Raw genomic sequence first — 12578 nt, 5'->3', positions numbered from 1 at the left:
ACAAAATTCACACAAAAAGTTCATTTTTGTTGTTTTTGCAGTTCAAAATAATAAAAATGTTCTCAAAATTGACTTTTTCTCACTTATTATCGTTTATATTTTGTTATAAAGTCGTGGAATGAAGTTTAAATAATTTTCTGCTCAATCTATACAAGAAAACAAACAAATTGAAACAAAATTCACACAAAAAGTTAATTTTTGTTGTTTTTGCAGCTCAAAATAATAAAAATGTTCTCAAAATTGACTTTTTCTCACTTATTATCGTTTATATTTTGTTATAAAGTCGTGGAATGAAGTTTAAATAATTTTCTGCTCAATCTATACAAGAAAACAAACAAATTGAAACAAAATTCATACAAAAAAGTTAATTTTTGTTGTTTTTGCAGCTCAAAATAATAAAAATGTTCTCAAAATTGACTTTTTCTCACTTATTATCGTTTATATTTTGTTATAAAGTCGTGGAATGAAGTTTAAATAATTTTCTGCTCAATCTATACAAGAAAACAAACAAATTGAAACAAAATTCATACAAAAAAGTTAATTTTTGTTGTTTTTGCAGCTCAAAATAATAAAAATGTTCTCAAAATTGACTTTTTCTCACTTATTATCGTTTATATTTTGTTATAAAGTCTTGGAATGAAGTTTAAATAATTTTCTGCTCAATCTATACAAGAAAACAAACAAATTGAAACAAAATTCACACAAAAAGTTCATTTTTGTTGTTTTTGCAGTTCAAAATAATAAAAATGTTCTCAAAATTGACTTTTTCTCACTTATTATCGTTTATATTTTGTTATAAAGTCGTGGAATGAAGTTTAAATAATTTTCTGCTCAATCTATACAAGAAAACAAACAAATTGAAACAAAATTCACACAAAAAAAGTTAATTTTTGTTGTTTTTGCAGCTCAAAATAATAAAAATGTTCTCAAAATTGACTTTTTCTCACTTATTATCGTTTATATTTTGTTATAAAGTCTTGGAATGAAGTTTAAATAATTTTCTGCTCAATCTATACAAGAAAACAAACAAATTGAAACAAAATTCACACAAAAAGTTCATTTTTTGTTGTTTTTGCAGTTCAAAATAATAAAAATGTTCTCAAAATTGACTTTTTCTCACTTATTATCGTTTATATTTTGTTATAAAGTCGTGGAATGAAGTTTAAATAATTTTCTGCTCAATCTATACAAGAAAACAAACAAATTGAAACAAAATTCACACAAAAAAGTTCATTTTTGTTGTTTTTGCAGCTCAAAATAATAAAAATGTCTCAAAATTGACTTTTTCTCACTTATTATCGTTTATATTTTGTTATAAAGTCTTGGAATGAAGTTTTAAATAATTTTCTGCTCAATCTATACAAGAAAACATACAAATTGAAACAAAATTCACACAAAAAGTTCATTTTTGTTGTTTTTGCAGTTCAAAATAATAAAAATGTTCTCAAAATTGACTTTTTCTCACTTATTATCGTTTATATTTTGTTATAAAGTCGTGGAATGAAGTTTAAATAATTTTCTGCTCAATCTATACAAGAAAACAAACAAATTGAAACAAAATTCATACAAAAAAGTTAATTTTTGTTGTTTTTGCAGCTCAAAATAATAAAAATGTTCTCAAAATTGACTTTTTCTCACTTATTATCGTTTATATTTTGTTATAAAGTCTTGGAATGAAGTTTAAATAATTTTCTGCTCAATCTATACAAGAAAACAAACAAATTGAAACAAAATTCACACAAAAAGTTCATTTTTGTTGTTTTTGCAGCTCAAAATAATAAAAATGTTCTCAAAATTGACTTTTTCTCACTTATTATCGTTTATATTTTGTTATAAAGTCGTGGAATGAAGTTTAAATAATTTTCTGCTCAATCTATACAAGAAAACAAACAAATTGAAACAAAATTCACACAAAAAGTTCATTTTTGTTGTTTTTGCAGCTCAAAATAATAAAAATGTTCTCAAAATTGACTTTTTCTCACTTATTATCGTTTATATTTTGTTATAAAGTCGTGAAATGAAGTTTAAATAATTTTCTGCTCAATCTATACAAGAAAACAAACAAATTGAAACAAAATTCACACAAAAAGTTAATTTTTGTTGTTTTTGCAGCTCAAAATAATAAAAATGTTCTCAAAATTGACTTTTTCTCACTTATTACCGTTTATATTTTGTTATCAAGTTATCGAATGAAGTTTAAATAATTTTCTGCTCAATCTATACAAGAAAACAAACAAATTGAAACAAAATTCACACAAAAAGTTCATTTTTGTTGTTTTTGCAGCTCAAAATAATAAAAATGTTCTCAAAATTGACTTTTTCTCACTTATTATCGTTTATATTTTGTTATAAAGTCGTGAAATGAAGTTTAAATAATTTTCTGCTCAATCTATACAAGAAAACAAACAAATTGAAACAAAATTCACACAAAAAGTTAATTTTTGTTGTTTTTGCAGCTCAAAATAATAAAAATGTTCTCAAAATTGACTTTTTCTCACTTATTATCGTTTATATTTTGTTATAAAGTCTTGGAATGAAGTTTAAATAATTTTCTGCTCAATCTATACAAGAAAACAAACAAATTGAAACAAAATTCACACAAAAAGTTCATTTTTGTTGTTTTTGCAGTTCAAAATAATAAAAATGTTCTCAAAATTGACTTTTTCTCACTTATTATCGTTTATATTTTGTTATAAAGTCGTGGAATGAAGTTTAAATAATTTTCTGCTCAATCTATACAAGAAAACAAACAAATTGAAACAAAATTCATACAAAAAAGTTAATTTTTGTTGTTTTTGCAGCTCAAAATAATAAAAATGTTCTCAAAATTGACTTTTTCTCACTTATTATCGTTTATATTTTGTTATAAAGTCTTGGAATGAAGTTTAAATAATTTTCTGCTCAATCTATACAAGAAAACAAACAAATTGAAACAAAATTCACACAAAAAGTTCATTTTTGTTGTTTTTGCAGTTCAAAATAATAAAAATGTTCTCAAAATTGACTTTTTCTCACTTATTATCGTTTATATTTTGTTATAAAGTCGTGGAATGAAGTTTAAATAATTTTCTGCTCAATCTATACAAGAAAACAAACAAATTGAAACAAAATTCACACAAAAAAGTTAATTTTTGTTGTTTTTGCAGCTCAAAATAATAAAAATGTTCTCAAAATTGACTTTTTCTCACTTATTATCGTTTATATTTTGTTATAAAGTCTTGGAATGAAGTTTAAATAATTTTCTGCTCAATCTATACAAGAAAACAAACAAATTGAAACAAAATTCACACAAAAAGTTCATTTTTGTTGTTTTTGCAGTTCAAAATAATAAAAATGTTCTCAAAATTGACTTTTTCTCACTTATTATCGTTTATATTTTGTTATAAAGTCGTGGAATGAAGTTTAAATAATTTTCTGCTCAATCTATACAAGAAAACAAACAAATTGAAACAAAATTCACACAAAAAAGTTCATTTTTGTTGTTTTTGCAGCTCAAAATAATAAAAATGTTCTCAAAATTGACTTTTTCTCACTTATTATCGTTTATATTTTGTTATAAAGTCGTGGAATGAAGTTTAAATAATTTTCTGCTCAATCTATACAAGAAAACAAACAAATTGAAACAAAATTCATACAAAAAAGTTAATTTTTGTTGTTTTTGCAGCTCAAAATAATAAAAATGTTCTCAAAATTGACTTTTTCTCACTTATTATCGTTTATATTTTGTTATAAAGTCGTGGAATGAAGTTTAAATAATTTTCTGCTCAATCTATACAAGAAAACAAACAAATTGAAACAAAATTCACACAAAAAGTTAATTTTTGTTGTTTTTGCAGCTCAAAATAATAAAAATGTTCTCAAAATTGACTTTTTCTCACTTATTATCGTTTATATTTTGTTATAAAGTCGTGGAATGAAGTTTAAATAATTTTCTGCTCAATCTATACAAGAAAACAAACAAATTGAAACAAAATTCACACAAAAAGTTCATTTTTGTTGTTTTTGCAGCTCAAAATAATAAAAATGTTCTCAAAATTGACTTTTTCTCACTTATTATCGTTTATATTTTGTTATAAAGTCGTGAAATGAAGTTTAAATAATTTTCTGCTCAATCTATACAAGAAAACAAACAAATTGAAACAAAATTCACACAAAAAGTTAATTTTTGTTGTTTTTGCAGCTCAAAATAATAAAAATGTTCTCAAAATTGACTTTTTCTCACTTATTACCGTTTATATTTTGTTATCAAGTTATCGAATGAAGTTTAAATTATTTTTTGGTCAATCTATACAAAAATTCAAACAATTTGCAATAAAATTATGTAGAAATGTTGGTATTTTCATTTTTTTACAGCATATATTGTTTCCAAAATTGACTTATACAAAAGTATCGACGATTATTCGAATTTCTATATCCCAAAAAACGGGGGGGACTGTGTGATAGTCAGTTTCAAATTACCCTCATCTATACAATTTTGTATTTGCAGAGCTTCAGCTGCATTTAAGAGCCAAGCAACAATCGAATCCCAATTCGCCGAAGCACAAGCCGCATTAGAAGAAGAAACCAAACAAAAATTGGCTCTAAGCTCTAAACTAAGACAATTAGAATCCGATAAAGAAGCCATACAAGAACAACTGGAAGAAGAAGAGGAAGCCAAGAAGAATATCGAAAAACAAGTATGACAATTTCAAAATTACAAAATTACAAGCATCGCTAAAACTTTTTTTTTTTTTTTCATTTTTTACAGGTTAATATACTGAGCGCTCAACTGGCCGATGCCAAAAAGAAAGCCGAAGACGAAGCCGAACAGGCTGCCATACTGGAAGAAAGCAAAAAGAAATTGGCAAAGGATTTGGAAGCCCTACAAAGGCAAGTAGAAGAATTAACGGTGGCCAATGATAAATTAGAAAGAAGTAAAAAGAAAATAGCTGCCGAATTGGAAGACGCCAATATCGATTTAGAGACCCAACGCCAAAAAGTTTCCGAATTAGAGAAGAAGCAAAAGAACTTCGACAAAGTATTGGCCGAAGAGAAAGCGGTTAGCGAACAACTAGCCGCCGAGAAAGATGTAGTGGAAAAGGAAGCTAGAGATAAAGAAACGCTGGTATTGTCGCTGAAACGCGAACTGGACGATTCCAACGTTAAAATTGAAGAATTGGAAAGAGTTCGAAGACAACTGCAAGGGGAACTCGACGAATTGGTTAACAATCAAGGAACGGCCGACAAAAACGTTCACGAATTGGAAAAAGCGAAGAGATCGCTAGAAAGTCAATTGGCTGAGCTGAAAGCGCAAAACGAAGAGCTCGAAGACGAACTGCAGTTAACCGAAGATGCCAAACTTAGATTGGAAGTCAACATGCAAGCTCTCAGGGCTCAATTCGAACGGGACGTCCAAGCTAAAGAAGAACAGGCCGAAGAAAAACGAAGGGGCATCGTCAAACAACTCAGAGATCTGGAGGCCGAATTGGACGAGGAAAGGAAACAAAGAGCGGCCGCCGTAAGCGCCAGAAAAAAATTGGAAGGTAAATAATAATCCTTAACTTATTATTTATCCGATAATATTCCCACTGTTTCTTTTAGGAGATATCAAGGAATTGGAAAGTCAAATCGAACTACACTGCAAAGTAAAGGAAGACGCGCTGAAACAGCTGAAGAAATCCCAGCAACAATGCAAAGAAGCTATAAGAGACGCGGAAGAATGCAGAGCTGCTAGGGACGAATACGCCGCTTCGAGTAAGGAAGCCGAAAGGAAAGTCAAGACTTTGGAAGCGGAAGTATTGCAATTGACGGACGATGTGGCTAATTCCGAAAAAGCCAGAAGGGCGGCTGAGGCCGAAAGAGATGAATTATTGGAAGAAATAAACAGTAGTAATAATAAAAGTCAGTATTATCTTTCTGTTTAAAGTTTTCTCGCTATCTTCCCATCTCCAGTTGATTAATCAACCGTTAATGGTGTTTCGTAAATCATTTCGTTAGTATTTTCTTCTTTGGATGATGGCCACATCTTGAATTGTTGAAATTACGTCACACTAATGACTAGAACGTTCCCTTATTCGTCTCCAATATATATGAACTACTCCCAAAGGGGAAGGTGTCACTTCCCGAAGGGCCGTTAGCATTTTACCTTCAAGGTATCTAAGCTCTGTCGCCCTTTGTCATATTTATCGCCTTAAAGTGGCATTTGAAGGGACGTGGACCTTTCCGAAACCTCCTCAGACTTTTTAATTGATACGGTTATGAATATTAGACTTGAAGTGTTTCTCCAATAAGACTCCATCTGATCTAGCTTGTCCAGGCTACGGTAGGGGGCCCCGGTACAAAATAAATGTCATTACTCGGTCCAAAAGTACCCAATCGAGCTCATCGATCTATCTTCATACCAATTCTTCATCAACCACAGTCATAACATCACACTAATGACTAGAACGTTCCCTTATTCGTCTCCAATATATATGAACTACTCCCAAAGGGGAAGGTGTCACTTCCCGAAGGGCCGTTAGCATTTTACCTTCAAGGTATCTAAGCTCTGTCGCCCTTTGTCATATTTATCGCCTTAAAGTGGCATTTGAAGGGACGTGGACCTTTCCGAAACCTCCTCAGACTTTTTAATTGATACGGTTATGAATATTAGACTTGAAGTGTTTCTCCAATAAGACTCCATCTGATCTAGCTTGTCCAGGCTACGGTAGGGAGCCCCGGTACAAAATAAGTGTCATTACTCGGTCCAAAAGTACCCAATCGAGCTCATCGATCTATCTTCATACCAATTCTTCATCAACCACAGTCATAACATCACACTAATGACTAGAACGTTCCCTTATTCGTCTCCAATATATATGAACTACTCCCAAAGGGGAAGGTGTCACTTCCCGAAGGGCCGTTAGCATTTTACCTTCAAGGTATCTAAGCTCTGTCGCCCTTTGTCATATTTATCGCCTTAAAGTGGCATTTGAAGGGACGTGGACCTTTCCGAAACCTCCTCAGACTTTTTAATTGATACGGTTATGAATATTAGACTTGAAGTGTTTCTCCAATAAGACTCCATCTGATCTAGCTTGTCCAGGCTACGGTAGGGAGCCCCGGTACAAAATAAGTGTCATGACTCGGTCCAAAAGTACCCAATCGAGCTCATCGATCTATCTTCATACCAATTCTTCATCAACCACAGTCATAACATCACACTAATGACTAGAACGTTCCCTTATTCGTCTCCAATATATATGAACTACTCCCAAAGGGGAAGGTGTCACTTCCCGAAGGGCCGTTAGCATTTTACCTTCAAGGTATCTAAGCTCTGTCGCCCTTTGTCATATTTATCGCCTTAAAGTGGCATTTGAAGGGACGTGGACCTTTCCGAAACCTCCTCAGACTTTTTAATTGATACGGTTATGAATATTAGACTTGAAGTGTTTCTCCAATAAGACTCCATCTGATCTAGCTTGTCCAGGCTACGGTAGGGGGCCCCGGTACAAAATAAGTGTCATGACTCGGTCCAAAAGTACCCAATCGAGCTCATCGATCTATCTTCATACCAATTCTTCATCAACCACAGTCATAACATCACACTAATGACTAGAACGTTCCCTTATTCGTCTCCAATATATATGAACTACTCCCAAAGGGGAAGGTGTCACTTCCCGAAGGGCCGTTAGCATTTTACCTTCAAGGTATCTAAGCTCTGTCGCCCTTTGTCATATTTATCGCCTTAAAGTGGCATTTGAAGGGACGTGGACCTTTCCGAAACCTCCTCAGACTTTTTAATTGATACGGTTATGAATATTAGACTTGAAGTGTTTCTCCAATAAGACTCCATCTGATCTAGCTTGTCCAGGCTACGGTAGGGGGCCCCGGTACAAAATAAGTGTCATGACTCGGTCCAAAAGTACCCAATCGAGCTCATCGATCTATCTTCATACCAATTCTTCATCATCGCAGCTTTTCAGATGGAAAAATTGTTTGATATATCTCACTGGTTGATGTTGATTAATATTTGGGATTTAGTAAAACATAATTTGTTAAAATTCAGAATCGGTAAGTAAGTAAGGCAATCCCTAATGTATTTATGCTCCAGTGGAGGTATGTCGTTCCTAAAACTCCTTGTGATTGTATATTAAAAAAAATTTTATATTACTTACCATTTATTTTATCTTCAGGTAGCCTACTCGTCGACGAGAAACGCAGATTAGATGCGAGAATAGCAACGTTAGAAGAAGAAATCGAAGAGGAACAAAGCACCAACGAAATCCTCCAAGATAGAGCAAGAAAAGCCCAATTGACTATCGAACAGTTAACCACTGAATTGTCCAGCGAAAGATCAGCAGCGCAAAAGCAAGAATCGCAGAGGTTGTTACTTGAGAAACAAAATAAAGAATTAAAAGCTAAACTGGCCGAATTGGAAACGGCTCAGAGGACAAAAACAAAAGCTACAATTTCGGCGTTGGAAAGTAAAATTTCTAACCTCGAAGAACAATTAGAGGTAAGCATTACGGATCGTTTAAATCATTTAAGTATAACGAATCTTTCTGATACCGATTAAGGTCGAAGCGAAAGAACGTCTCGCCCAACAAAAGACCAATAGGAAATTGGATAAGAAAATTAAAGAATTGGTAATGCAGTTGGACGACGAACGGAGACACGCCGATCAATATAAGGAGCAAGTAGAAAAAGCCAACGCTCGCGTTAAGGCGCTCAAACGACAATTAGACGAAGCCGAAGAAGAAGTAACAAGAGAAAAGGCACAGAAACGGAAAGCGCAACGGGAATGCGAAGATATGTTGGAATCCCACGAATCCATGAACAGAGAAATCAATAATCTTAAGAGTAAACTGAGGTAAACCATTATTTTGTTTATTACTATCGGATCCAATCTCAAAATAAACATTTTTTCATCTGGAAGATAACGAAAAAGGATTCTTCATTGCTAGTCCAAAATCTTTTCCATGATATCTTCCACTGTTCGATTTCTGCTAGGCCTGATGTTATCAGATACTTTAGAACGGACAGTGAACTGTGTCAGCGAGGAATTGTAGTTTAGATCCAATCAATTTCCAGATCTAATGGTACCAAAGAAACTTTCTCCCAAAACTCCATTATAAGATCATTTTGCTATGCCACGAAAAAGGTATTAGCCAATAAAAGGCGTTCCTACTCCTTTTATGGAAAATGTGTTACCTTTGATTTCTTCGTGACCAGGTAAACTGGTGTTTCATGTTCTTTCCCACCGAATCTGCACTGGTCACTTTCTGCGGGGCTCCATATCATCAGGTGCTTCAAAAGGGGCAGTGTCATGTGTTAATTAGGAGTTGGTGTAGCTAGTTTTCATATCCAGTGGTACCAAAGGTACTTTTTTGATTGATCTAGTCTGGAAGTTCTCCCGAAACAATTCTAGGACTAGTTTAGTACATCACAGATAAACAATTTTCCATGTTCCAGGTTACATCTCCATTCCTAGTCCAAGACATTGTAATAGTGAGGTACTGTAGTACTAGGCGAAACAAAATTTCTTCTTTGTCTCTACAAAATTGACACCGGACAATTTCTACTAGACCTAATCTTAGAAAGGACAATATCCTGTGCCAACGAAGAGATATATGAAACTCTTTCTTGTAGTAGTACCTTACTACACCTCATAAAGGCTTTAGGTTGATAAAAAGCGTTCGTACTCATTTTTTTTTTGGAAATTATATTCATCCCCTTTGTGGTAGTTTCATAAAATTTCCTCTGGTACTCCCTTTGGGTAGATGACATGGGAGATTAGTGCTATTCACTATTAATTAATGTATATCTTTTGATTTAACGAAAACAAATTATATAAATTATTTTCTAGCCTCAAATGACCCGCGAGGAAATAAAATTTGGTATGTGACAAAGTAATCGAAATTGTTTGCTGGCGAAAATAATTGTGTCAAAAAAGAATTGCTTGTTTTTAACTTTTAATTGGCTGCAAAATGTACATATTAATCATCCTTCATTAATTAAAAAAAATAAAAAAAAAAACAAATCATTCAGCTGTTAATAAAAAATATTATACCGTTAAATTAGTTTCATTTTTGTGCTTATATTTTTATTTATGCAGATTGTCCATTTTATTGAAACCGAATAATCGTGTAAACTGAAAATTGAGGTTAGTTTTCATGATTTCAATTTCATGGACACACTATATATATATAGTATTGGAAAAAATTAATAGAACTTAAAATCTACTAATGTGCTTTTTAATAAAACTTGACCGTTCCACTAAATTTCTAATTTTACCGAAAAGTAGATAGAATGTATTAGATAAGCCCCTTCTTGTTGTTAGTGGTTTGAACAAAAAACCCCAGGACGGTATTTTTATCAAATTATGATTAAAAAACATCATTACAGTTAACCGATGAATTTACAGTTTCAGTAAATTTGTATTTTACAGCCTCCCATATCACCAGATTTGTCTCCGTATGATAAATTTCTTTATTTTTGATGGAACTACAAATCTTAATGAATTAAATGAAAAAATAAACCAACTTTTTGATTTAGAATTGATTGAGATTGAGAATTACAGCTAAATAACTGTGTATAATAGTTTTGGGTATTGAAATTTATATTGGTAGATTCATATTGACTCGATTGGGGGATTTTACTTTTTCCAATACTCTAGTTTGGTAAAACGCAAATTGAATTTTATTATTTAGTATTTCTCAGATAACCACTTTACCTGCTTTTACAACAAACGAACAATTGCAAACAAGTTTACCGGAAACGGTTAAGAAAATGTGGGGGGTAGCTTTTGAAATCAAGTGAGTTCCGAGTGTCCCCCTTTAAATTATTCCTTCGTTGCAAATTAATTACCTTGTTTCCAATATACTAACATCGTTTTCAATTAATGAATGAATGAGGGATCAGATTCACATGATTTGTTATTAGTTTTTGGTAAACTTACCCCCTATAGCTGATCGATCAATATTTTAACAGAAAATTGTTTGTTGCATGTTGTTTTATGGTGAATGTATGGTATTTTGAGAAAAATTGAACGTTTTCATGTGTTTACAGGCGAGGAACTATGGGAATATCATCATCGAGACTGAGCTCAACTAAAAGAGGTTCTATACAAACCAGCGGAAACTGTTCTGGAGATGATTCCACAACGCAAGATGAGGCGATGGACGGTGATGACACCCCAAATTAAACGTATCGTTTTTTTTTTTTTTAATAATTATTACCGAATTATTATTTTTTTTAAATTGGTAATTAACTGGCATTTACCTTGCCAATAAAATAATCGCTTTTATGTAAATACTTTATTTTTTTCTAGTACTTATAGGCGTATTTATCTTTTGTTTAGATTAAGGTTTATTTAATTTCGTGAAATTGATTTTTATATGTGGTACGATGAAAATTGAGTTATAGAATTTTGGTTTAATAAATTAATTTTTGAATTTATATTATGAAAAAGTGAAATAATATCGACTTTAATCTAAACATGCTTAATTTCATATATAAAAATGGCCAGGAGCGTTTAATATTTATGACTTAGCATTTATCGGGTGAGCACCGGTTCGTAAAACGGATCAGTGATCTTATTTTTGACCATTTATTATTTTTTTTTAAATTCAAGCTTATTATTTATACAATTTTCAACTTTATATTCTGTATTTGTTGCTAATTCTTTTTATGCAAGTTATATATTTTTTTTGTTTACCATTTTTGCATTATTTACTATCTACCGATATACATACATAGTCATTAATGCTTATTATATATGATAATAATATTAATAATAATAAAATAGTAATAGAAAATTAACCTTTTGATACACATTATATTTTGTAGAATATATATTTTGTAAAAACATCTATTTTAGTCGAACATGATTTTTATATGCATGTTTTTGTATAAACAATTGCATTTTGTAAATACCTTAAGCGTAATTATGGGGGTTCAGGGTTCAATATTATTTGATGACTTGAATAAAATTATCTATCTAGATCATCAGTTAACCGTTTTTTTTTTATCTTCTCCCTTCACCAAATTCACCCCTACAACATACTTCATACTGTATGTACCATTTTATACCATCAAGATCATTTTTTCTTTTCATGGAAGGCACATAAAACCCTCTGACAGTTCAGGGGCAGTTTTAGGAAGGTTTTGAACCCATGGAGACTTTTATTCAGTTTACTTCAAACTATGATCGTGTTAAGTTTCAAAAAAGCTGGCCGAAACCCCTCTTAAGGCTCCCTTGGACTTGTCGAACACTTCAGGGGTAGCAGCGTATGTATGTCTCAAAACACCCCGCTCAATCCTTATCGAAATTTGGTTTTGGACAATTTAACAGAAACTTGGCACAAATAAATGTCTCAATAGACAGGAAATTCCGAAACTACCCATGAAGAGTCCAAGGGTACCATAAGAGAAGGGATTTCGGTCAATTTTTTTGAAATTCCTCTCCTTCCAGAGTACCCTCGGACCGTTTTGAACCCATGGAGACTTTTAATCGACTTGTTTGGAACTACCATTGTGCAAAGGTTCAGAAAATTGGCCAGAACCAATTCCCCTATTACTAGGGTACCTTCGAACACTTCAAGGGTAGTAAAGCTAAT

The 12578-nt window shown here is 32.0% G+C and overlaps 1 protein-coding gene across 5 annotated transcripts in view; it reads left to right on the top strand.

Moving 5' to 3' along the window:
* LOC130450465 (myosin heavy chain, non-muscle) overlaps positions 1–11981 on the top strand; it is a 49018-nt gene extending 37037 nt beyond the window's left edge. For 3 of the 5 annotated variants that reach the window (XM_056788848.1, XM_056788847.1, XM_056788846.1), the window contains 6 exons: positions 4487–4676; positions 4748–5522; positions 5581–5880; positions 8154–8476; positions 8538–8830; positions 11029–11980. In XM_056788848.1, coding sequence (XP_056644826.1) covers positions 4487–4676; positions 4748–5522; positions 5581–5880; positions 8154–8476; positions 8538–8830; positions 11029–11164 — 2017 coding nt within the window. In that variant the 3' untranslated portion in view covers positions 11165–11980. Of the gene's footprint in view, positions 1–4486; positions 4677–4747; positions 5523–5580; positions 5881–8153; positions 8477–8537; positions 8831–11028 lie in introns of all 5 variants that reach the window. The other 2 variants (XM_056788845.1, XM_056788844.1) reach the window with 1 other exon arrangement.
* Positions 11982–12578: the final 597 nt, after the last annotated feature.

Source organism: Diorhabda sublineata, chromosome 11 (genome assembly GCF_026230105.1).
Source record: "Diorhabda sublineata isolate icDioSubl1.1 chromosome 11, icDioSubl1.1, whole genome shotgun sequence".
NCBI lineage: Eukaryota > Metazoa > Arthropoda > Insecta > Coleoptera > Chrysomelidae > Diorhabda > Diorhabda sublineata.
The sequence above is the reverse complement of the archived record's forward strand: the minus strand, read 5'-3'. Positions and strand labels throughout refer to the sequence as shown.